The 23,303-nt window shown below is 59.4% G+C and overlaps 1 protein-coding gene across 4 annotated transcripts in view; it reads right to left on the minus strand.

Moving 5' to 3' along the window:
• IFT122 (intraflagellar transport 122) overlaps window positions 1,034-23,303 on the minus strand; it is a 65,865-nt gene continuing 43,595 nt past the window's right edge. For 2 of the 4 annotated variants that reach the window (XM_018038209.1, XM_018038208.1), the window contains 13 exons: window positions 21,087-21,248; window positions 16,640-16,806; window positions 13,903-14,074; window positions 12,483-12,585; window positions 10,474-10,614; window positions 9,421-9,515; window positions 6,889-6,989; window positions 4,936-5,101; window positions 3,919-4,030; window positions 3,283-3,408; window positions 2,377-2,456; window positions 1,957-2,121; window positions 1,034-1,488 (listed from right to left, as the gene is read on the minus strand). In XM_018038209.1, coding sequence (XP_017893698.1) covers window positions 1,399-1,488; window positions 1,957-2,121; window positions 2,377-2,456; window positions 3,283-3,408; window positions 3,919-4,030; window positions 4,936-5,101; window positions 6,889-6,989; window positions 9,421-9,515; window positions 10,474-10,614; window positions 12,483-12,585; window positions 13,903-14,074; window positions 16,640-16,806; window positions 21,087-21,248 — 1,680 coding nt within the window. In that variant the 3' untranslated portion in view covers window positions 1,034-1,398. Of the gene's footprint in view, window positions 1,489-1,956; window positions 2,122-2,376; window positions 2,457-3,282; window positions 3,719-3,918; window positions 4,031-4,935; window positions 5,102-6,888; window positions 6,990-9,420; window positions 9,516-10,473; window positions 10,615-12,482; window positions 12,586-13,902; window positions 14,075-16,639; window positions 16,807-21,086; window positions 21,249-23,303 lie in introns of those variants that run through there. The other 2 variants (XR_001917002.1, XR_001917001.1) reach the window with 2 other exon arrangements.

Genomic DNA, 23,303 nt, shown 5'->3' on the forward strand with positions numbered 1-23,303 from the left:
AAGACGCTCAACGGAGGAGTTCTGTTGGCACAACTGTCTGGCTCCATTTCTTTCTTTTCCTCCGTCACCTCCTGAGAGAGCTGCAGAGGGCGGGAGGGGGGAGGGGGCGGGGCCAGGGGCCAGCCCTGGACTCACCCCTGGAGGGCCCCCCTGCAGCCACTCCCCTATCCTAATGTCTTCATCCCTCCCTTTGGAGGGGACCTTTGCCCCACTCGGCCCGCTTCACGGATGCCCTGCAAAAGATCAGTATCTAATCACCCGGCTGGTTTTCCACATGTTCCCTGGCAGCCCAGTCCCCCTCTTCCTGCCATCAGGACTTTGCATAAAGCCCTGGACTGCTTGCTGCCTTCTTGGCAGGGACCGGGGAGGAGGGTGAAGGGAGAGGCCTTGGAGAAGGAAGGACAGACCCCAGCACCTCCGCCCGCCCCTGAGGCTGCAGAATGGGAAGTCACCCGCCCTCCGTCACAGAGCTGAGTGAGAACCGAGCCAGCACATGAAGCGTGGCTGGTACAGAAGAAGGTCCCCAATAAATGTCAGCTCCCTTCCCCAGCTTCTCATCTGCCCTCAAGCTGCCAAATCAGACGCTTGCTGACGCTCAGGGGATGGGCCCTTCCTGGAACCTCATGCGGGACCCACCTGCTCCAGGCGCTGCAGGAAGGGGCAAGCTCAGGCCACGTGGAGGACCAGGGAGCAGCTGGGGAGGACTGAGGGCCTGGTCCCAGTTGGGAAGTAGAGGGTGGACTCCATAGGCCCCGGGAGCAGCCCTGTTAGCCACCTTCTTTAGAGCCAGGTATCTCATCTTCTCCTTGAGATGGAGCCCCATTCCGCCAAAATAAATAAATAAATAAATATTTTTTAAAAAAAAAAACCTGTTCCCCTACCATTCCCATATTGCCATTTTCAATTAGATTAGATTTTAAGAGCACACAAATGTAATGTTCCTCTCGGATCAAATTAGAAAGAAAAACAGGTGCACTTTTGCATAAGGAAATTAAGTTGCAGACAATATGAAGATTTGCTAAAACGCAGACACTGATGAAAATAAGTAGCCCTTTTATTTGTAATTATTGAGGCAATCTGTTCGCAAAGTGTACATGTGAACGGTCTGACAGATCCGTGGACTCCGGCAGACTGCCGCAAACAACTCCGAGCCGTTCTGAAACGAACAGATTTTTTCTCTCTCTCTCTTAGAAAATATATGTTCGTTCTCTCCTCCATCTCCTGGTGCTATTCACAAGACACAAAATGCCATAAATAGGAGTTTCATGGTTACACAAGGCCCCTCCCTAAGATACACACTCGATCGGGGCAGAAGACACAGTCTGACAGTTTAACTCTTCCTTCGATGGCCCCGAGACGGGCAGCGGCCGGGCAGGGCGGCGGTCCTCAGGGGCCTGGTCAGGGGCTGGGGTCGTCCACGCGCCGCCGGCAGTAGGGGCAGCAGGTGTGCTGAAGCAGCAGCAGCTCATAGTCCTCCGAGTGGAACATCTGGGGAGAGATGGCCGTGACCCCGCAACCCTGGGTGCTCAGCAGCCCCGAGCCAGGCGGGGACTACCGCCCTGCTAAGGGCAGGCGGCTTGGCAGTGAGTCGGGGCCAGAAGTACCAAGTCCCGCCCACCCTTGTCTGAAGACCAGCAGGGAGCTGGGGAAGGTCTGAGGCCCCTTCTACCCGAAGCGCAGTTCACAGGAACATCACACTGGCCGGCCCCCCTGGATGAAGCGCAGGTACAAGGAGCACAAGGTCAAGGGGCGAATCCACAGCAGATGGTCCAGGAATGCCTGTGAGGCTGGGGAGGCGACTAAGGACAGCCAAGCCTCTCCTCCAGCCCGGGAGCCCTGGCCTTAGCCGCTGAGGGACACGTGTGCTCCCCCCATGCCTGGCCTCCCTACGGGGCCCATCTGGGAAGCACAGCAGCAGCTGGAGGGAAGGACCCCGGGACCATACGTGGGCGGTACCTGGAAGCAGGAGGGGCACATGGTGATGGAGGCGTCGGGCAGCAGGGAGCGGAAGTACTGCCACTGCAGGGGCGGCGGCCAGCGCTTGATGAGGACGTCCCGCCGGCTCATGGAGCGCAGCACGGAGCGGCTCACCACCACGGGCACGAACTCCGAGCCACCTTGCTGCAGGCCGGGCAGGGAGAGCGAATGGGGCCTCGCTCAGCTGGCGGGGGTACACGCCGCCCCACAGAGGGCCCCCGAGCCCTCCCCTTCCGGTCCGGTCCCTTGGGAGAACCCAGCTGGCCGTCTCTGTGACTGGGAGCCCACCTCCCTCCCCCAGGGGCCCCAGGGGGAGTGTGCGGAGGAAAGGGACCTGAGCCAGGCCTTGGGCGGGGGGCCGGGGGGTCTCAGCAGCCCGTCACTCAGGGGTGCCCGCACCTCAAAGCTCAGCTTGGCCGTGAAGGGGTCGTCTTCCCCCACGGAGTCCATGCTCTCGTCCAGCCTCAGGGTCTGGGCATCTGGGGGGCACTGGTCAAGGACGGGGCCTGAGGCCCAGGGAGAGCTCCCCCTCCACCCGAAGCATTGAGACTCACAGGGCTGGGGGCTCCCTTTGGGCCAGTGTAGGACCCTCCCCATGGCTCAGGGAAGCATAGCAAGGCGCGCGAGCGGCTTTCCCCATGGAGGAGAGGCCTGCTCACACGGAGCCCAGCACACAGGTGGAGGAGGTAGTGGGGGGCTCTGAGGGCTTCTGCTGTGGCCCCTCAAGACCCAGCACAGCCCACAAAGGCTGCTGAGATGCAGCGTGGGAGCCAAGGCCTGTGGGCTGCAGGGCTGGACCAGGTATGACAGGCCTGGCGGGAAGCCACAGCCCCTAGCACAGCCAGCAGCTCCTGGAAGGTCTCCCCACAGCTGCTGGGCAGCCTCGCAGACCCTCCTCGCAGAGTAGGGTGGGCACCCCTGGGGATCCCAGGGCTGGCCAGCCCGGGCTGGAGGTGCCCAGGGAGCCACCCCCTTGGCCAGGCCTCCACCCCCCGGGGAAGGGAGGCTGTGGGTGCCATGTCAGGGCAGGCCGTGCCCCACAGCAGCCACACCCCAGCCTCCTGGGTGGGCACGGGCCCATGGACGTGGTTCCTGCCTCCTATCCTCCCTGCCCCTGCAGCAGCTCTGCACCCCGGGCCAGCGCCCCACCTGGCTCTGGCACTGAGCCTGCTGCCGTAGGGGCCTCTCCAGCGCACAGAGTGGCCCGTCCTTGCCTCACCTGGCCCAGCGAGCCCCCAAGGCCCCCCTGCCTCCAGGCCGGCGCCCAGCGGACACACACATGGGTCCGGCCGGCACCCAGGATACTGTTGCTCGTGATCTCTTGCCACTTGTTCTCCCGCTTGAGTCTTGGCGCCTCCAGATCAATGAGGGAGACAGCTTCTTCATCCGTGATCCCCTCCTCCAGGTAGAATTCAACCAGGTGCAGCACCTCTGCAGACACAGGCAAGGGAGAGGCTGCGAGGCTCTCAGAGGCAGCGCTGGGGGGCAGGGAGGGGGGTCCAAGAGCTCCTTCCCGCCCAGTACAGGCCTTGCTGAAAGCTGGCGGGGCGGCAAGGGGAAGCAGGCGTGTGTGGGCAAGGGGCCTCGACCCTCCACCATCGCCCTAGTACCTGGACGGGCTCCTCTGCAGGGGAAGAGCAGGGGCCTCTGCCCAGCTCCTGGAAAGGGGCCTCTGATCCCCGTCGACGTGGAAGGAGCTGGGCCTTGAGAGCCGCGTCAGCTGCCCGGATTGAAGGCCCCTCTGCCCAGGAATTTCGTCAGGCAGAGCAGCACTCCAGGCTCTGAGGGGTCTGGGCAGCACTGGCCCTGCCCCTGGGACCCCCGAGCGACCCTCTGTGTCAGGGGGTGGGGGTGGGGGCCTCACTGTCCCCACTTTGTCCAAATGAGGACGCAGGCTGTGCTGTCTGCAGGCCAGCCACCCCGCCTGCCCGCCGCACTCACCATAGGAAGAGGCGGAGAAGACGAAGGGCTGGCGGCAGTTGACGCAGACGTTGCCCAGGTTGTTAAGCAGCGGGTTGTTGGTAGAGCAGCGGTAGCACAAGGGCACCAGCTCCTGCAGGACAGAGCGTGGCCGCTGAGGGCTCTACGGGGGTGCGGGCGCAGCCCCGTCTCCTTGCCTGGGCTCGGGCTCCAGCCTCCTGGGCCTGGTGGCCAAGAGGAGAGGCCACCTGGATGGGCGGGGCAGGGGCTCTGCACAGGGACGGAGCAGGGTAAGGAAGGGCCTACAGAGACCAGAGGCCCTGCCCCTGGGGCCCGCTGCCCAGGACACCCCCTTCCCAGGCGGGGCTCCGCAGTTGCGGCTCTTCCGGCAGGAATGATGCCGGCCACAGCCAACACTAACCAGCCAGCCACTGTGCTCCACGGGTTGTGCCAAGCACGTGACCAACTTCAGCCTCATTCCTCCTCACAGCCTCCTGCAAGAAAGCTGTGACCCGCATCCCCATTTGATAGACGTGGAGACTGAGGCTCAGGAAGACTGAGACACAGCTAGGAAATGGGGGAGCTGGGATTCGAACTTATATCTGATGCCAAGTCTGCTCTGAGCTTGAAGGAGACAGTGGCTGTTTGGGTTGGAGGAAGGGAGGTTGGGGCACAGACGGAGCTGCAGACACTGGGGGTGGATCTGCGGGTGAGTGATAACCTGCCTCCAGAAAGGAGGACTAGACCAGGGTCTCCTAGGATGAGGCCCAGGCAGAGATACTGGGCCCTGGGGCTGGGGCAGGGCAGACCTGGAGCCCCAGGACGGCTGGGAAGCAAGCGGGCAGGGCTGTGGGGCTTAGGGGGCTGTGATAAACAGAGGAGGCAGAGAGGGAAGGGCAGAGAGAGCTGGCACAACAGGGCTCAGGCAGGGGAGGGGGTGCAGAGCCCCAGAAGCACAGCAGCCATCTTTCAGTCGAACCCAGGCCGGGCACAGAGGTGTCAGGAGAGGCCTCCTGCCCGAGGGGCCAGGGCCCTCACCTCACTGTCATGGAAGGGCTTGGAGCGGATGGTCAGGCTGCCCAGTTCAATGGACTTCTGGAACCGGGCGGGGATCTGCAGGCCCTGCAGCTTGTCGTAGGCGTGCCGGGCCAGCTTGTAGGCGCCCAGGGCCTTGCTCTGTTTGGCCAGGGTGAAGAGTGTGTTCCTGCCGATGATGAGGTTAAGGGCGACAGAGGCCACAGCAGGCCCGAGCACTGGCACTGCCCACCTCTGGAGCGAGCCCCAAGCTGGAACGCAGCTTGTGCACATGCCAGGAGGGCACGGGAAGGAGCCTGAGGACTGCTTCGCTCATCTGTGGGAGGTAAGTGAATTTCTCGGATATCAAGGCCCGGAGATTTTTCCAGAGATACAGACAGCGTTGTCTGCATTAATATTTTAACCTTGCTTAGGTTTTCTGGGCCTGCTGATGGCTCATCTTGGACCCTGGCTGGGCCAAAATGGCTCTCCCTGCTTCACCCGGCCTGCCAGCCAGCCCCTAGATTGCCTGGCACCAAGTGCCGCCTGCTCCAGCCCCTCCAGGAGGAGCCTGATCCCCAGTGCAGAACACTTCTGCCTGCACTTCACCGAGGCCACGGCGAGCTCCAGGGCCCTTCTCTGAGCTCTTAGCCTGGGGCTGACGGGCTTTCATGCTCCACCTCAGGTCACCTCAAATGCCAGCTGTGCCCAGGCCCGGTCTGCCCTTTCTCCCCTCACCCTGACCCTGAATGCCCTTCCCCACTGCCCCCTGCCAAGCCTCAGCTAAGCAAGGCCTGCGTCCCAAGCCTCCTCCGAGCCATCCTTCCCCGACGTTCCTGCTGCCCACTCCCCACCCCACCCCCGTGGCCCCTTCCACAGTCGTCACATGGAGACAAGGTTCCTTGTCTGTGTCTCCCCTGTCCTCCCTGGAGTCAGGGACCATGTCAGGAGTCGTTTCCACATCCCCAGTGGACGTGAGGGTGAAGCTCAGGGCAGGGTTCAGTCACACTCTGCCGACCTGAACAGAACTTGCTGCAGGGGCTGCATGCAGGGGCTGACGCCCCATGATGGGGGCAGCTTCCCCCAAAATGTAAAGGATGGGCCTGAACCCCTTCAGAAAGGCTGGTTCTCACCAACTGGCAGCTCTGAGCTCCTGAAGGAGGGGACAGGGGCTTCTTGTGACTTCTGTCCTTTTCAGGACCTTCAGGATTGGGGGTTATTTCCTCGCAGTCTCTGGCAGCACAGGCCCTAAGGCTCCTCCATGGCCCTCACTGGCAGCCAGAGGAGGACAGGCCGGCTCCCAGGCAGGCCCTGAGGCTGCTGCCCCAAGAGCCCAGCTCCCAGGCAGGGGGCTTCAGCTCCTCCCTTCTCCCACCTCAATTCCCTCCAGCCCCGTCTGTGCACTGGGTGCTCCCCTGGAACATCTACTTAGGCCTCCCCTGGTAGAGACAGATGTCGCCTCCTCCAGGCAGCCTTCCTTGACTTTGAGCCCAACCTTCACCCTTGCACACTGCACCCGTCCCACTGAACGAGGCCCTGACACTTGTCATCTCCCCTGACTGATGGTAGTTTGTTGCCTGCTACCGGCTGTGCGCTGGGGACGCAGCAGGCGCTCATCCACCTGGGCTGAACAAAGCTCTGCCCGCCCCCAGGTCCCCAGCTCAGAGGCCTAGCATTCCCTACATTCTGGTCACACACTCCTCTGGGGGTTACAGAAGGCCCACACAGTGTGTGGGCCAGAGACCCTCCGCCGGGCCCAGAGAGCCCTGAAAACTCCCCCTCCCTCGGTGCTGGCCTGAGCCTCCCCAGCTGAGCCTCGCCTTCAGCAGCAGCATGGCGAGCTCCCTCCCTCTGTCCGTTCCCGTTCCCGAGGGCTGCTGGAGAGAGAGGGGAGCCTCTGCCAGCATAGTGCTCTGGAAGAACTCCTGGGGCCATCAGACAGGAGGGGCGGGACAGAGGGCGGTGAGCGAAGGATACACTTTGGAGATGCCCAGGGGGGTGTCCTTGGTCAGGCTGTGCAGCAGGAACCTGGAGATGTTGAAGAGCGTCTCGGGAAGGTGAAAGCTGAACGGCTCCTCCTGCCGCGAGGAAAGCACACAGAACTGAATTTCTCAGCCGAGCTGCTGCTGGGCCGGGTGAGAGGCAGACGCCAGGCACTCGGAGTGACTTCGACAGAAGAGCAATTGCCCAGGGAGCACCTGCCGTGTGTGTGCTGGGCGCCTGTGGCCACACTCGTCTGGTCCCCAGCCCAACCCGGCAAGGGAAGCAGCTTCACTCTCACGGCAGTGAGGGCAAAACCAAGGCCCTAGACACGGTCTGCCCATGACACCCACATGGGGCTGCGATTCAAACCCACTGAAAGTGTTTCTCTGAAGCTCGTTGCCTCTGGGGTGGCTAATGATTCCTTCTCCCTGAGCTCAAGTTGTTGCCAATTAGCTCTAAAAGGGGAGACCTTTAGGCAATTTGAGACGTGACCTCCATACAAGCATCTCCTTAAACGGAGGCACTTAACCCTCTGTAGCCTGAGAGCACAGGCCTCCTCTCTGCCGTCCAGCAGCAGACTGATGGCAATGCCCACAGACGTGCCAGGCACTGGGGTCCCTGCTACATGCCTCTGCCCCTGCGCCCGGCACAGGCCCTCCCATCAGACAGGCGCTCAACACCCGTGGGTTGAATGCACAGGTCTTCTGCACACAGAGGCCGCCAGAAGCTCCACACATAGCCTGCAGGGGATGTTCCATCGGGAGGGGTCTACAAGAGGTTAAGAGATCCCTGTTTTGAAGGACTCTGGCACGCTGCTCCAGATGACAAGATGAAAGCAGGCCAGCTTCCCCGGCAGCGAGCACTGAGTGGTAATAAACTGACATTTCCTCAAGGGCCCTGCTGGGCCGCACTCAGCGCTGAGCCACCAGGACTCGGGCCCTAATTGGTCTCGATCCGCGAGGACTCACTTTGCGCCACTTCTCTGGTCCAGAGCCCAGCCTTCGCTCCTTAGTTCTCACTTAAATTTCTACAGCCTCTGTCAGTTCCAAGAAAACCTGAGCCTGCATCCTCTCCTGGGTGAGAGCCAGGGAGAGGCCTGCCTCTGGTTTTACCACACGAGGTGTGGAAGCTCAGAAGTGTCCCAGGGAGAGGAGAGGGGGTGCTCCCCTGGGAAAGGCGCCACCACCTCCAAACCAGAGCTGCTCTGCCGGGCCGGACACCACACCCTGGGACACCAGCCACTCTGGGCCTGCGCTCACACTGGGGCCTCTGCCAGGACCGGCCTCCTTCCGCCCCTCTTCACCTGCCCCTATCTTACTCATCTCCCACCTCCTGGCTTGGGGGCCACCTCCTCCAGGAAGTCTTCTTAGTCCTCTAAGCATGTCCTTTGAGGGAACTGAAATGCAACTGCTTGTTTCTAGGCTGATGGAAGGCTCGTGTGAGGTCTCCATACGGGGCAGCAGCAAGAGCCGACACTCACCCAGGGTCCCCCTTCCAAGTGCCCCCCAGTGTCAACTCATTGGATCCTCACCGTCAAGTGGGCACTGTTATGACCCTCATCTTACAGAGGTGGGAGCTGAAGCACAGAGGGGAGTAAACGACCAGCCCAAGGTCACACGGCGGAGCTGGTGCGTGAGGCCAGCAGTCCGCCTTCTTTAATTCAGCAGGCGGGGGTGGGGAGTGGGGGCTGCAAGTGCACAGGCTCCAAGGCAGGCTGCTGTCTGGGTTCAAGTCCTGGCTCTCCTGCTTACTAGCTGTGCGATCTCTCTGACCAGCACCTCAGTTTCGTCATCTGTAAAATGGGATGGCAGTGTGTGCCTCACAGCATGGTCAAAAGGCTGATAGAACGAAGCCCTCAGCACACTGCCTGGTATGCAGTAAGCACTCAGTAAGGGTCGTCTAGTGCTATTGCCCTCTGACTTATCAGCACGGGGTACGCTCACACTGCTGAGTGACTGAGGATAAGCAAGCAAGGAAGCTGAGGGCAATCTGTCACCTGTTCCCAACTATCAGGAGGCAGATTTAAAACAGCTTAAACAAAGGATTCAGGAGTAACTAAGAAGAGCTATTTGGGTCTCTGGAGATCAAGCCAACCCTCTCCTTTATAAAGAAGGAAACTGAGAGTCAGAAAGGGGAAGTGAATTGCTCGAGGTTACACAGGAAGTCAGTGGCAGGGCCAGGGAGAGACTTTGGGCCTTTGGTTAGCGCTCAACCTTCACCTGACTAGAAGACAGGGACTCCTGGAACATCCCCCACGGGTCATTTAGAGAGACAGCCCTCTGAGTGGCGAGGCCAGGGTCTGCCTGAGTCATCTGAACCCAAAGCAAGTGACCGGAAGGCCCCCTCCAGCTCCAGCTGGCTGATTCTGAAGCCCACACTCTGCACATCAAACAAGCGAACAATCAAGAAAAATCAAAGTTCCAACCTGTCTCCCAGGGGGAGACCAGACTTTTCCGCAGGCCGTTACACCCTGTGAGACATGCCCAGGCCCCCCCGCCTGGCAGGTGGTGCCCCTGCCCACCTTACCACGTATCGGTGGATGGCGTGGTAGCCGTGGTACAGCTCAGCCAGGTGCTGGAAGTGGTGGAACTTGCCGAGCATCACTTCCTTCTGAGCAGGGTCTGCGGGGAGCGGGGAGAGGGCGTGTCAGCCTGGACTAGTTCTCCCGACACCAGCCCCCCACCCCCGAGCCAGGGCGATGGGGAAGGCGCTCTGCTGTCCTGAGGCCGCAGTCACTCCCTGGGGCAGGGCTGGTGTGGGGAGAGGCTGATCACCGGCACCCAGACGGGCCAGGGCCCCTGGCAGGGAGGGTGGGCGCACGTCGGGAGCACTCATGCCCACTTCAAACCTTTTCCCTCCCCGTCCTTCCTCCTCGAAGCCTACACCCCTGGCCAGAATAGAAAGTGTCCCCTCACACCAGGGCTTGACAGTTTTCTAACTCTACCCACAGCTCCGCACGGTCATGAGGGAAGCAGAGCGGGTCACCCCTGCTTCACAGACGGCAGGCAGCACTGGGGAAGGACTGTGCTTTGTCACGAGTCCCCTGGCAGCTCCCATGCCAGCATCCACCCCCTGGGCGGGCCTTGGCCAGGGGGACAGCATCTCCCTGCCCCGTCTGCTTCCAGAAGGCCCGCGGCGCATCACGGTAAGTCTTGTGAAGGAAATCAACACCAAAACTATCTGCTATCCCGCCTGGGATGAGTGAGAATCTGGAGTGTGCACCTAAAAAGTGATCTCTTCTTCACCTTTTCATTTAATTCATTTTTTTTTTTTTAAGTCAGTGCTCAGCCAGCTCCAGTTATGGGCTCCCAGGTAGCCGGGGAGAGACATGTTCTGAATTAGCAACGCAGGCCCAGACCTCCCAACCGTAACCCCAGCATGGCCCTCATACCATCCTGAAGCTCATGGGCAAACTGGGAAGAGATGCCACGCGAGATTACACTGCTACAAGACAGGGTTATGGACAATACACCCAATAAACAAGCCCAGGGCTTTAATTAAAGCCTCCCAGCTCTTCCGATGTTTATCTTGGTGCCAGAGCAGGGCCGGGGAAAAGGGGCCCGGCTGATGCTTGCTTACCTTGAGCTATATCGAGGCACTGCATGGAGAGCATCCAGTAATAATAGGCGGCATCACTAAACCTGCTCTCGACCACGGCATTGTGAGTGAGCTGCTCCAGCACCCGGACCGCCTCGCCCTGCCGCCCGGCCTTGTGGAAGGCTGCAGGGGCACAAGAGCATGCCCCGTGGTGGGGAGTTGTGGGGGAGGGTTCTATGGGGCTCGCAGGGGTTGGGGGGGTGCACTGCAGAAGTAGGACACTCATCGGAGCAGCTGCAGCCCCACGTTGCCGGGATGCGCCTTTCAGGCCGAAGGCTATGAATAACCGAGGCTACATCCTGAAAAAGTACAGTGAGGTATATACTCCTTTGGGGGGCTGGGAAAAGGCAACCCACTTTGGGAAGGCATGGGAGACAGGGAAAGCTGAGGGCCACGGCGCGGGGCAAAGTTTGAGGGCGGAAGCACCGCCTGCTGCATGCCCCGCCCCATCACAGGACAAAGCCTGGCCGCTCCCCAGGTGACACGGTGACGGGCTCAGGGCTTTGCTGCCAGTTCCCTCACTGCGTTGTCACTGCAGACCTACACAGGCTTTACGACATGGGCCACGCGGGGGAGGTCAGCTGGCACCCCCAAGGTCCCAGGACCGAGCCCAACGCAAGTACATGCTCAGTCTTCAACTGAGGGCTTTTGGATGACCACCTTAGAAAATCTGGCTTGGTTCTAGCAACCCAATATTCGTAAAAACCAGCAAAAAATTTCTCAACCATTCTTCCATCCACTTCACAGAAATTTCTAGACTCCCAACTATGTGGCCAGAGCCTTGGGGTGTTGGGGGCGCCTGGGGAGGCCCTCCTAGCTGTGACACATGCCCACACGTGGGCGCTCGGATGATCCAAGCCCCCCATGATCGGGAAGGAAAAGTTCTGGCCTTTGTTCCATTCTCATCTCCAATCTCTTGTCTGAGCACCAAGTTACTATGGCAATGGATTCTTGGATGGGTAGACACAGACAGATGGGTAGGTTGACGTGTTTTGCCCAAACATGCACATACTTCAGCACCTGGGCGCTCTGGAAGCACTGAAGCCGTGGGGAACACGCTGTCCTGCCACGGGGCCTTTCGGCTGAGGAGCTCCACAGGGAGACACCCCGAAATGTGTGCAGGGGCGGCCACTGCTCCCACAGAGAAGTGCAAACAGGATGCTACGGAAGATGACATGCCCAACTGGAGCCCTGCCCAGAGAGGCCGCAAACCCGAGTCTAGAGAACCAGGCTCCCAGACAGGCAGACCCTGGTCTGAAGCCGGCCCTCCCGTTTGTGGCTCTGGGACTTTGCAGGGCACCATCAGCCTCTGCGTCTCTGCAGGGCTGCAGGCGAGATGCAGGCTTATGTGGTTAGGCACCCAATCAGTGCCTGGCGCAGAGAAGGCCGTCATATTTGAAACTATTGCCAGTTAAAGTTCTAGACGTCCTTTCGCTCCCGTGTGCAGCTGTTTTCCCAGTGGGTGCATTGAGGAGCAGGGGACACCTGGTTTCCCTGAGCCAGAGACAGAGCCCAGGTTCTCTTCTGGGTGAGGAAAAGTGGCCTCACCTACTGTATGGGAGGGCTCTTGTTCCATCCTTGCCCCATCGTGCCCCACCTCAAATTCCCTCTGTGCCACCCCCTTGCTGTGGGACTTCAGGCAAATCCTCTACCTCCTCCAACCTCAGTTTTCTCATCTATAAAATGGTACCTACATCACGGGCCCGCTGTGAGGATAACACGGGATGACACGCAGAGCACTTTGCTCAGAGAGGCGACGGGACCTGCCGGAGGTCCTGGGGCTCGACCGTGAGTGGTGGGCCCAAGAGCATCCCACTCGAAGCCCGTCTCCTTCCCACGGCCCCATGGTCTCCACCACCCGGCCCACCACACCCGCGGGAGGGAGCCATCACTCTTAGGGCCGAGGTGGGAGGGCTGGGCAGCTCCTGGACATGGGTGTGGCCGGCACTTTCTCCCGCCCCCTCTGCACGGTTACAGGCTGTGGGGCCTACCTTTCTGGGCTTCCTCAAAACGATCGTTCTCTGCAAGCCACTGAGCATAGGGCACGTAGATGTCATCCTTAAACTCGGGGTGCTTCTCACCCAAGGCGAAGGCCTAGGGGAAGGAGCGAATGCAGGCTTCAGAACCCAGCCCCCGCCGCCCCCGTGAAAGCACGGCGCTTGGCTGAATCCATTAGGGATGTCATATTTTGCCGGCCTGACAACTCAGAGAGGGGGAGTGCCTCCCCCCCACCACCACCACCCCCAGAAACGCAGAAACAAATCAGCTTTTTGAAAACAAAAGGCAATTAACAGCAATATGCAAGCGACTGGATTCAATAACAACACAGTCTGTTTCTGGACCACAGAAGCAGCACAGAATCGGAAACATTTTATTTTGAGGCTTTGCGTGGGCTCCCGTAGCGCAGCAAACAGATTTCTTTTAATTGCAGGCGACACCTAAGGAAACAGAATTGACATTATCATCACTGCTGCTTATTAGCTGTCAGAGATGACAGTGGATGCAGTGCTGCACAGCACCCGCTATCTGCTTCGTCTGAGCCCCAGAACCACCTGTCGGGCCAGGAGAACCGGAAATGAATCACGGGGGCCAGTATGTGGTGACGGGGAGAAAGCCTGCCTGATGCACTCATTTCTGCTGCTTGAGAAAGCTGATAAACGCCTCTTGAGACGCCATGATTGCCTCTGTCTTTGGCCCCACCCTCTTTCATCAGTCACCTTGTCACCTCAGCAAACAGAGCCACTGAGAGGGGAGACGAGTCAGACGGCTCTTACCAGCAAAGGCCTTGCAACGGCCCTGCAGACCAGACCACAGCAGGTGGGCACAGCTCGGAGCCCCCTGAAGATGGATTTCAATCCAGGGCACGGGGAGCCAGGGAGCCAGAGGGTGGGGGTCAAGCCACAGAGGGGGAGCACGGCGGTGGCTCTACCAGCGCCCTGCAGCTGTCTCTCCTGCTGGCCTGGCTAACTCTTCCCAGGCCTTGGGGCAGAGGGGTCAGGGGAGAGGGCGAGGGCCCGTAATGGCTCTGGCAGCCTGCGCCTGGAAAGTATGGCTGGCGTTTTCTGCCACAACTTGGCAGAAAAATGCCACCAAGCAGGGTTTAAATGTCACAGAGGGGTGGCACGGACAGCAGCCAGGACCAACGGCAGGCAGCGGGAGCTGTCACGGTACCTCTGGCATCCCTCACGCCCCTCACAGAGCCAGCAGGCCGTGAGGGTTTCCTGAATGAACGAATGAGCAAAGGCAGAGAGCGAGCACGGAGAGGCCCTCCAGAACACTCGGGGCTCAGAGAACTCGCGGCCGGGTCTCCTGACTTTCAGGCCAGCGCTCACGTCGAGGGCAGCTGCTCTCCGTGTGAACCGCCCCCCAAGTCCCCGTGTCCCAGGGCTCAGGGAGGGCCTTGGTGCTCACCTCGTCCCAGCGCTGGGTCTCCACATGTAGCTGAACCAAGGACTTGAGGTCACCAATCTTCAGGTAGGTCTCAGCAGCGTAGCCAGGGTTATCCAACTTCTTGAAGAAGTGGGCGCACATCAGCAGCGGCTCCCGCTCAGCCTTGTCCAGCTTGCGGGCAATGTCGATGAGCCTGGAGCGGCGAGAGCACGGGGAGGAGTGGACTCTGGGGAGGCGGCTGGTGGGGAAAGCCCTGTGGCGTCTGGGTCTCTCCAAGGGCGGCTCATCGTGCTGACGGCTCCCCCACTCTGCCCACGCTCAGTATGGTGCCTTGGCCCCGGTGCATGATTCGAGGTTACTCACTGAGGGACTTCACCCAGAAAGGCCGCCTGGTGAAGGACACTCTGTCCCTCACTTCATGTGTCTTTCCTGGGAGATACGACCCTGTCCAGCAAGCTCTGGGCGGGGTAGCCAACATCTGCTGCTCATCTACGCGCGTCAGCTCAGTGCCATGAGCCTTCCCATGTATGATCTCACTGGATCGTCTCTGCCCTCGGGGAGGCAGTGCTGTTATTCCCATTTCACAGATGAGGACACCAGAGGCCGGCGTCTGCAGCCGGGAAGGGGCCGAGTGCCCTCTCCAGCACCATTAGAGGAATTCTCACAGGGGAGCAGGGGCGGGGGTGGGAGCAGCCTTCAGGGATAGACCGCTGGAGGAAGGGCCAGTGTGCTAATGCTCTGAGCTCTGGGAGGAGAGCCTGCGGGGATCTGCCTCTTCTCCTGGCCATGGTGCTGACCGGGCCAGGGCTGGGGTGGGGGGTGCCACGGGACCACTGGTTCACCCGGCCCCGCCACGGCTCGTGGGCACAGGGGGCTGCGTGGAAAGCGCTTCTCCCCTCCGGAGAGGCTGGGCTTTAGAGCCAAAGCGGCTCTCCCAGGGGAGAGGGGTTCTATCTACCCAGCTCGCTCTTTGTGAGAAAGGATGGGGAAGCAGCTGTTAACAGAGACATCTCAGAAATCGGCAAGCTCAGGGAGGCTTGTCAATCCGTACTGAGAAGAATAATGGCTCTAAAAATACCACTTCTCAGCAGAGATAGGACACATTTTTAGGGAAAGATGGTGCAGGCAACCCCTTGGGAGCCCCCACCCCCACCCCACCCGTGAAACCTAATGTCCCAGGAGAAAGGACAGAGTGTGCTTGATGTCTCTCTTCTGAAAGCGGTGAGCACCCCTGGGGTAACGTGATACATATCAGCTGCAAATGACGGTGATGTAAAAAACTAGTGACTGGGGGCCCTAAACCTGCCTGGCTCTCTCCTGCCCCACCCCTTTCCATGAAAAGAAAAACCTGATGGGGGCGGTGGGGTAGGCGAACTCTGCACCTCTGTCTTCAAGAAACGCTATTATGGGACAAGAGGACGATGGGGCGGTGCGGGAGGGCCCGCTAAGAGGGGCCACACCCACCACGTGACTTAGTCGTAGACCAGCCCCTCTCCCTCTGGGTCCCGGGCCACTGCGGCCCACGGACCACAGAGTGGTCTCCAGGGCGACCGACAGCCCTCAGGGCGCAGGCCGAGCCGACCTCAGGAGCCACTCCCGCACCGCTTTTCCTCTGCCAGCTGCAGCCTGCCCGCGTCTACGCGTGCACAGACACACACACGTTAGCACGAAGCCCACTCCTGACGGTGGGAGGAGAGAGGCCACCCCGCCCAAAAAGGGTCCTGAGACTGAGCCCATCCTCTGTCCAGCAGCTCCACCGGAAGCCCCCGAGCTTCGGTTCTCTGCCTCCGTCAGCAGCATCGCCCACCAACCAGCCAGAGCTCAGAGTCCTCCGCCAGTTCCCCAGTCAGCCCCGCCCTGACGCCATCGCCTCAGGTCCTGCGGTTCAGCTCTCCCAAGTCTCTCGTTCCCTCCGCCGCCACACGGCCCCCTCGGCCCACTTCACTGGACACCTGGTCTCCCTTCCTCCAGTTTTCCCTCCATCCTACACCTGCGGCGGGAGCACGGCCCTGACCGGGGTCCTCCCCACCTGCTGACAGGTCTAAACACCTCAGTCTGGCCCCCGAGGCCCTCCCCGTGAGACCAGCCCAGATGCCCCTACCGCTGCCAGCATCCTCCCCGCCCCTCTCCTGGACCGTCATCCCAAGGTGGCCCAGTTGTCCTGTCTGTTGCTGCTCCTCCCCTTGCGCACCCTCCCCTTCCTGCGCCTCCACCACTTGCAACTCCCACTTGCAAGTCGTCAAAGGCCCTTCAGGCGAAGACCACCCCTGGCTCCCCCGAGAGAATGCACATCTCCTTCCCCGAGGCGCTCGACACCGCTCCTGTTCTTTTCAGCGCCGACCATCACACAGGCTACAGGCCCTGCTCCACGACTGCCTGGTTGGCCAGCCTTGTGTGATCACTCGGTCCCCGAACCCCGGTTTCCTCATCTGAAGGGGGGCGTGGAGACACTGACGCTGAGGGTGTTGGGGGAACCACATGCCCGCAGGGAGCAGCGCCGGCTCAGGCGGGGCTCAGGGAACAGCGGCCCCGAAGCCTGGGTGGCCCCCTCACCCTCCACCACCCATTCCCCAGGGCCTTGCTGAGCAGCTCAAAGGCAGCAACTGCTGTACCTGTATTTCCTCCAAACCGAGTCAGCGTCGCCTATGACCCGATACTTAGAGGAACACTGTTTTCCCTTGTCAGTCACAAGCGAGCGCTGACAGGGCGTGACACGCCGCCGCCCACGTGCCTCTTGGGGCCAGGACTGGAAACCTACATGTCGACCCAGCCATGGTCCCCGCTGATCTCGATGGCCTTGCAGTGCTCGCCCGCCGAGATGTACATCTCCACGGCGGCTTTGGGCTCGTTGATGTTTCGAGCCCAGTCAGCTTGTTTCGCGATTAGCATCTTTGTTTCTTTGGGGTCTTCAGATCCAAGGAAATCCTGAGGAAGCACAACAAAAACACTCGGGATTAGAACTTCCTGCTGCCAGCATGACGTCAGAGCTGCCGGAGGCTACAGTGAGGATGGGCCCTCTTGGTGGCGGCCAGGAAGCAGTAGCAGGCTGGGCTCCATGGGGCCGACGGGGGGACGGGGGTGGGGAGGGGGAGGATGGGGGGAGCAAGCCCAGGGGCCACCCCATAGGTGCTCTGGGGAGGGGCTGGGGCAGTGTGAAGGATGGCGGCTCTCGACACTTCCTGCCCATCCCGCCAACGGCCGCGTGTCCTCCAGCTGAACAACGCATTCCGGACTCGCGGGAGTGCCGTGCACAAGCTCCACAGAGCAGGAGGCTCGTGGTCAAGGCGCTTTGTTTTTTTCTCCTTCATGCAGAGTTTGATGCATGTGTGACTTTACACAATTTCGGACACTCGGACCTAGCGGCACCTTTACTCAGAGTAAGGATGACGCCCCTCCCCACCCCACAACGCCTCAGAGTGAGGCTGGGGGTGCCCCGAACTCAGACGGGATGGCTTCCAGAGTTCCTGGAGGGCCCCTCAGCCGCCCCCGCGCCGCAGGATGTCTGTTTCCTGACTCTGTTCACCTTCTGCCGCCTGAACTCGGGGCGTGATCCCCTCGGCTCTGCCCTGGCTGTTTGCCTGGTAAGCAGCACAAGGGATTCTGGTGAACCACCTCTCAACCAGATGCTCGGAAACCAGGCCTGAGTTTGGGTCTGCGGGGCTGGGGACAATAGGAGGCCACAGGGATCTGAGGCAGAGGGAAGGGGCTTGCAGAGACCCTTGAAGGAAGGAGAAGCTGGTGGACCTGGGGGCTCCAGAGCCTGTGTTCCTTCCACCACAACGGGCCTCTGAGGGGCCATGCCCAGCTTCCCTGGGTTTGGCCTGAGGACTCATGAGAAACAGCTTCAGAAGAGCACCTCTTCTTGGGATACGGTTACCCAACGTACATGTGTGGGGGCCGCCAGATTTGAGGCAGCTTTGGTGCTGACAATTTTAAAGGTGGGGCTTTTCACAAAGGGAAATTGCGAGAGCTTAAGAGTGCAGCCTCGCATGCCTCCTCAGCAGCGGTTTGTCTCGGGAATAAAGTGCCCTGCGGAGTCTGCGCCGTGCGAGTTCACAAAACCTGAGAAAGCATGCCTTTCCCCTGATTAGCACTCACTTGTCAGGAAAGTACAGTCAATGTACGCTGAAAACCCACTCGAACAATTAGCGTTCTCTTTTCTTTTTCCATTTGCTTTCAGGGTAATTGGGTAGCCTCTAAAATAACACATTAGATGGGCCGAAGACAAGCGGTTCTTTTAAGGCGAGGACAGAGCATCACGACCCTGATGCTAAGGCACCAGTGAAAGACAGCTCGCTGCAGCTCACAATGGGAGGGGGCTAGGATGGCGGCCGCCGGAACCGGAGACTCCTGGCTTGGGCCCTTAAGGACACGGCCTTTACTCTTGGTAGCTACAGTGCCGACCCTTTATGCCAAAGCAAAGCCAGAGCTCTGCTGACTGGGTTGGTTAAAGGGGGTGAGCGGCTGGAGAAAACAGGCATCCTGAGAGAACAGAAATGTCCTTCAGATTGAGTGCTCATGGACTGCGGTATATCTGTGGTGAGAAGGGTCAGAGGCCAAGGTCGAGCTAGGAGCTTGGCTGGTCGGCTCAGCCAGGGGCAGAACGCACAGGCTTCATGAAGGAGCCTGCCCCAGCCCCGCAGCCCGGCTCCAGAAGCTCTGACCTAATTGGAGTTGAGTCTAAATGCTTCCTCTAACAAGATGGCTTTCCAGAGGTTCTTTGGTTCCACGGCGCTGATTGACACGTTATCTGGGGCCGTGGCAAAGGCGTTGTCCTGGAGTGGACAGAAGGAGGCCGTGCTGAGTGACGAACAAGACTAAACAGTGCCCTCGCGCTCCGTGATTCTGATCAGGACATACTACATGAGAGTTAAGAGCACTATAATCCCCTTTATCACCAGATAAACATGTCACTTACCCGGAAAGCATACAATTTATTTGTACGTGGGAATGTAATTTAAAAATTTTCTGAAAACCAGATTGAATCTTGGGAAGCAATTTTCAAGTAAACAAAAACATGCCACGTTAATAAGCACTGTGTCCCCCCGACCCCCCGACGTAATGTGTATGTACACATGCTCCCAGACTGTGGGTGGGGAGGGGGCCGAAACGGAACCACACTACTGGGATCCTACTTGGAATTTTACCAAAGGCTGAGGCCAAAATCAACGCCCAGCGTATTTACCTTTACGGAGAGGCAGACCAGATGGGCTGTGCAAATGGCTGCCTTTCTGGGTGGGAGACTCTAGGCCCACAAAGCCCACCGGAAGTGTGATGGGGGTTCTTTCCAAAGAACCTCTGGAAAGCCATCTTGTTCGAGGAAGCATTTAGACTCAACTTCAATTAGGTCAGAGCTTCTGGAGCCGGGCTGCAGGGCTGGGGCAGGCTCCTTCACAAAGCCTGTGCGTTCCATCCCTGGCGGGGTGGGCAGGGGGCAGCCCTGAAGGACAAGCACGCTGTGGTCCCGCCTGGCCTTGCTCGTTCTCCCAACCTTTCTGAGCTGAGCTGGGCAAGATCACCCTCTGAGAATGAGATGGAGACTGAGCAAAGTGAAGTGCCTCCCCAGGTCATGCACAGGGAGGCCAGGCCTCACGCCCGCTCCCGGGACAGCTGAGCCAGGCACTGTCTCCGATGCCGCGGCTGCCCACGGGACTTCTCAGAGGTTCTGTGAGGGCGGCTGGCCCAGAAGAACCACGACTAGCCAATCCCAGTGCCCACATTCTAGCCTCAGGGATTTGCTCCTTTAGTTCAAGGTTTTAATCCTTGCTTTAAACGCTATTATCCCCAGAAAGAGACACACTGAGTTAGGTGTTCTCAGTGTGATCACACCGTTACATAGTGCATGTGTGTGTGTGTGTGTGCACGCGCGCACGAGCGTGTGCTGGGGTTTGGAGGGAGGGGAGGGTACAAAAGTTGAAGAGGGCAAAATGGGGTCAGCTGAAGCAGCCAGACCTGAGGGACGAAATGAAGGAATCACCAAGGAAGAGACAGGCTGGGGCCCGGTCCTCAGCCAGGTGCTGAGGACCAGCAAGTCCGGGCCTGCATCACAGCAACCCAGGTACTGCCATTTACCCAAGGCCTCACAGAGGCACCAAAGACAAGAGCGCGCAGCCGTCCTCAGGAACAGAAGTGCAGGGGGGTGATGGGGAGGGCTTTCCATCTTAAACTTGCTAGATAATTACCATGAACAGCCTCTGACTGCTTGTGGTTGATGACTCACTGAACATTCTGAGGCCATGAGGTTACTGGGAAAGAGGGTAACAAGGGTACCTTCGTGCTGAAGCTGAAGCTCCAACACTTTGGCTACCTGATGCGAAAAGCTGACTCTCTGGAAAAGACCCTGATGCTAGAAGGCAGGAGGAAAAGGGGACGACAGAGGATGAGATGGTTGGATGGCATCACCGACTCAATGGACGTGACCAAGCCCTGGGAGATGGTGAAGGACAGGGAAGCCTGGCATGCTGCAAAGTCCGTAGGGTCGCAAAGAGTCGGACACGACTGAGCGACTGAACGACAAATGGGGGCAGGCAGACCTGGCTGCTCTAGGCGCCCACCCTCTCTTCACCTGCGCTCGGCCCGCCTGCAGGTGTCCTGGTGGTCTGGGCGCCGCGGGGGACCTGCTCTCACACAAGCCATGAGGAGCTGCTCCGGGAAGACCCTTGAGTGCCTTTAACGGCCCAGACCTGGAGACTCAGCTTACCAGGACCTCCACGTGCAAGAGGATGTCAGCCCTCCACCCTACATGGGCGACGGGGGTGGTGGGCTTGCACATGGGCAGGGCCTCTGTCGTGGCACCTCTGATGCCCTGCACGAAGCCCAGTGCTAAGAGGAGCCGGCACTCAGGAGGCCTTGCCCAGAGTGAACCACACGGGCCCCCGTGACGACAGCAGAGCCGGCTCGGGTCTGAGGACGCAGACGCTCAGCAGCTTCTGACAGAGGCTGGAGGGAACTTGTGGAAGACAGAACCCCCAACCCTTACCAAGGGGACTCTGCTGGTTAGGACGCACCGTCCACCGGGTCTGAACCACCACGCTCTGCCCCTTGTGACGTCAGCCTAAAAGGTCGGCGGAGGGCCAGCTCTACCCGTTCAGTGGCTGCCGATGGTGCCCCTGTTGACCAACCCGCCCACGCCCTTTCCGAGGCTGCGGGCCATGGTCTGTTCCACGTGGCGTCTGGGAAGACAGCCTGGAGGCGGCGGCAGTTACCTTGGCGTACTCGAACATGCGCAGTTCCGTGTACATGTCGAGCGCGAGGTTCTCGTGCCCGCTCTTCTTGTACAGTTTGGCGGCCTCGTGGAACTTCCCCTGGTAGGAAAACACATCTGCCAGAAACAGGTCATTGTTGGTCTCTCCCCGCTTCTTCCGCTCCTGGAAAAATTAGAAGCACAGGAAATGGTCTCCGCAGCCGTGGCAGGAAGCGCCCTTTGCAAAGGCCCGCTGTGGCTATTTCAGGTTAAGCCCCTGGGCCTTCCTACTGGAACCTACGCTTGGCTCCTGGGCTGCTGTGTCTCTCACCTCGGTTTCTGGTGGGAATGCCTGACAACAAAAGCAGATTTTTTTTTCTTTTTCACCAGATGAGGGAAGATCAAAAGAGATGCAAACTTGTTTAGTGGAAACTCCTCACAGTGGCTTCCTTACATATCCTTCCAAGAAAGCGACTGCATGGTTAGGATGGGGTGTGCTGCCCACTCCTGGGGACCCCCAAGCTCCAAGAACTCCCAAACCCCCAGGCCTGGCTTGGCTGGGTTGTGACTCGTGATCATGGTGGACAGGGAGAGAGTATTTTAGCATTTCCTCCTGAGAAAAAGAGCAACAGCAGAGGACAGCGAGTCTCATGTTCCTTCCACTGAAGAGAAGGTGAGCGACGCTGTGTGCCGAGCATCCGCCAGGCGCCGGGTGCCCCTCAGCCAGGGTCACAATGCCGGGAGCCCAGCCTCGGGAGAGGGGCGGGTGGGATCACATGGGGCTGGGGTTGGACTGCGTCTGACTCCAGATGCTCTTTGCCCTACATAATCCTGCCTGCGGAAACCAGTGACCGTCCCCAAGGACACACCTGTCGAGTGCCTGCTCCACGCTGCACGCGTGATCGATGTGTACACGATCACACGCACGCAGAGGCACAGCAGCGCTGAGGCTGACAGCAAGCGGGGCCCTCCTCCCACCGTGGCAGGGAACAGCCATTAGTCTGCAGCTCAAGCTACCTGTAAACACTCAGTGGCTCCCATATCTCATCCCTGGCAGTTTCCCTTTGCTTGGTTTCTAGCAAGTGCACCGCAGAGGAGGAACACGCGACACCGAATCAAACTCCTAGACAAGCTGGTGAAAGTTACAACAGCTGGAGGCAACAAGCTTCCCCACTGACAGAAAAGAATTTATAAAAACCAAAAGGAAAACAGACCCACACTATACATAGTTTACGCTAGTCAGCCAAATAAGCTGACTCCTAATTGTAGGAAATAAATTAAAATCTCAGTGAGATAAAGAAATAGGTTTTGCGGGGTGTGGAATTTAGGCCAAATCCGTTGCAGGCCCCAGAACCTCACTAGGATCAGAGCAAACGATTCCATGGGCTTAGCGAGTAAGAATCGCGCAGACAGACTCTCTCTCTCCAGCCTGCTCTCAGCCCAGCGGCAGCTCACTAACCCAAGAGGCGCCTGGTAAGGAACCCGGGTTCTCTGGAATAATGGTGAATGCCTAGAAGCAAGCCACTGAGGCCTCCGAGCAAGTGAAATGGATCCTCACTCAAAGGCCCTTTACTCTTTTTCCAGAGACAGTTCTTTCAAGGTTACTCCGCCTGGCTCAGAACACATCGGAAGACACTGCACGTGTGATCTCAGGAAGACGTGATAAACAGCCAGAGTCGGTCCTCACAGAGGCCAGTTACTTTTGCATAGAGAAAAAATTACACACCGTGGCCTCGTCTTAAGACTCCTAGATCCAGACCGGTTGACCTACAAACACGGCCCCTGCTAGTCATAAGCAGTCCTGGCCGCTGTGGGTAGACGACTCTGAATACTCCCCGTCCCGTGCACGTAAGGACACAGAAGAGGTGCTGGGGAGGGCGGGGCTGTGTGGGGCAAGCTCCAGGAGCAGCTTGTTAGAAGGCGACACGGCCCCGACTAGGGACCGCAGGGGCCTAGAAGACAGAACTGGCTTGAATTCCAACCCGGCCTTCTGCCTTGGGGATGCAGACACAGCTTCTCTGAGCCTTAGTTTTATTTCTCAAATAGGGATATGAAGAGCAGCTGCCTCACGAAGCTGTTGTGAGGCTGTAAAATCGTGTACACATGGCTCATGCGTGCGGTCCAGAGCAGGCACTCGACAAATGGCAACGATTACCAGGCCGGGCCGGCTGTGAGCTCCCGCAGGCCTCTTCCACGCGGCTCTCTGCCCGTGGGGCTCAGCATGCGGCCTGGCCCGCGA

This window comes from Capra hircus, chromosome 22, assembly GCF_001704415.2.
Source record: "Capra hircus breed San Clemente chromosome 22, ASM170441v1, whole genome shotgun sequence".
Lineage (NCBI taxonomy): Eukaryota > Metazoa > Chordata > Mammalia > Artiodactyla > Bovidae > Capra > Capra hircus.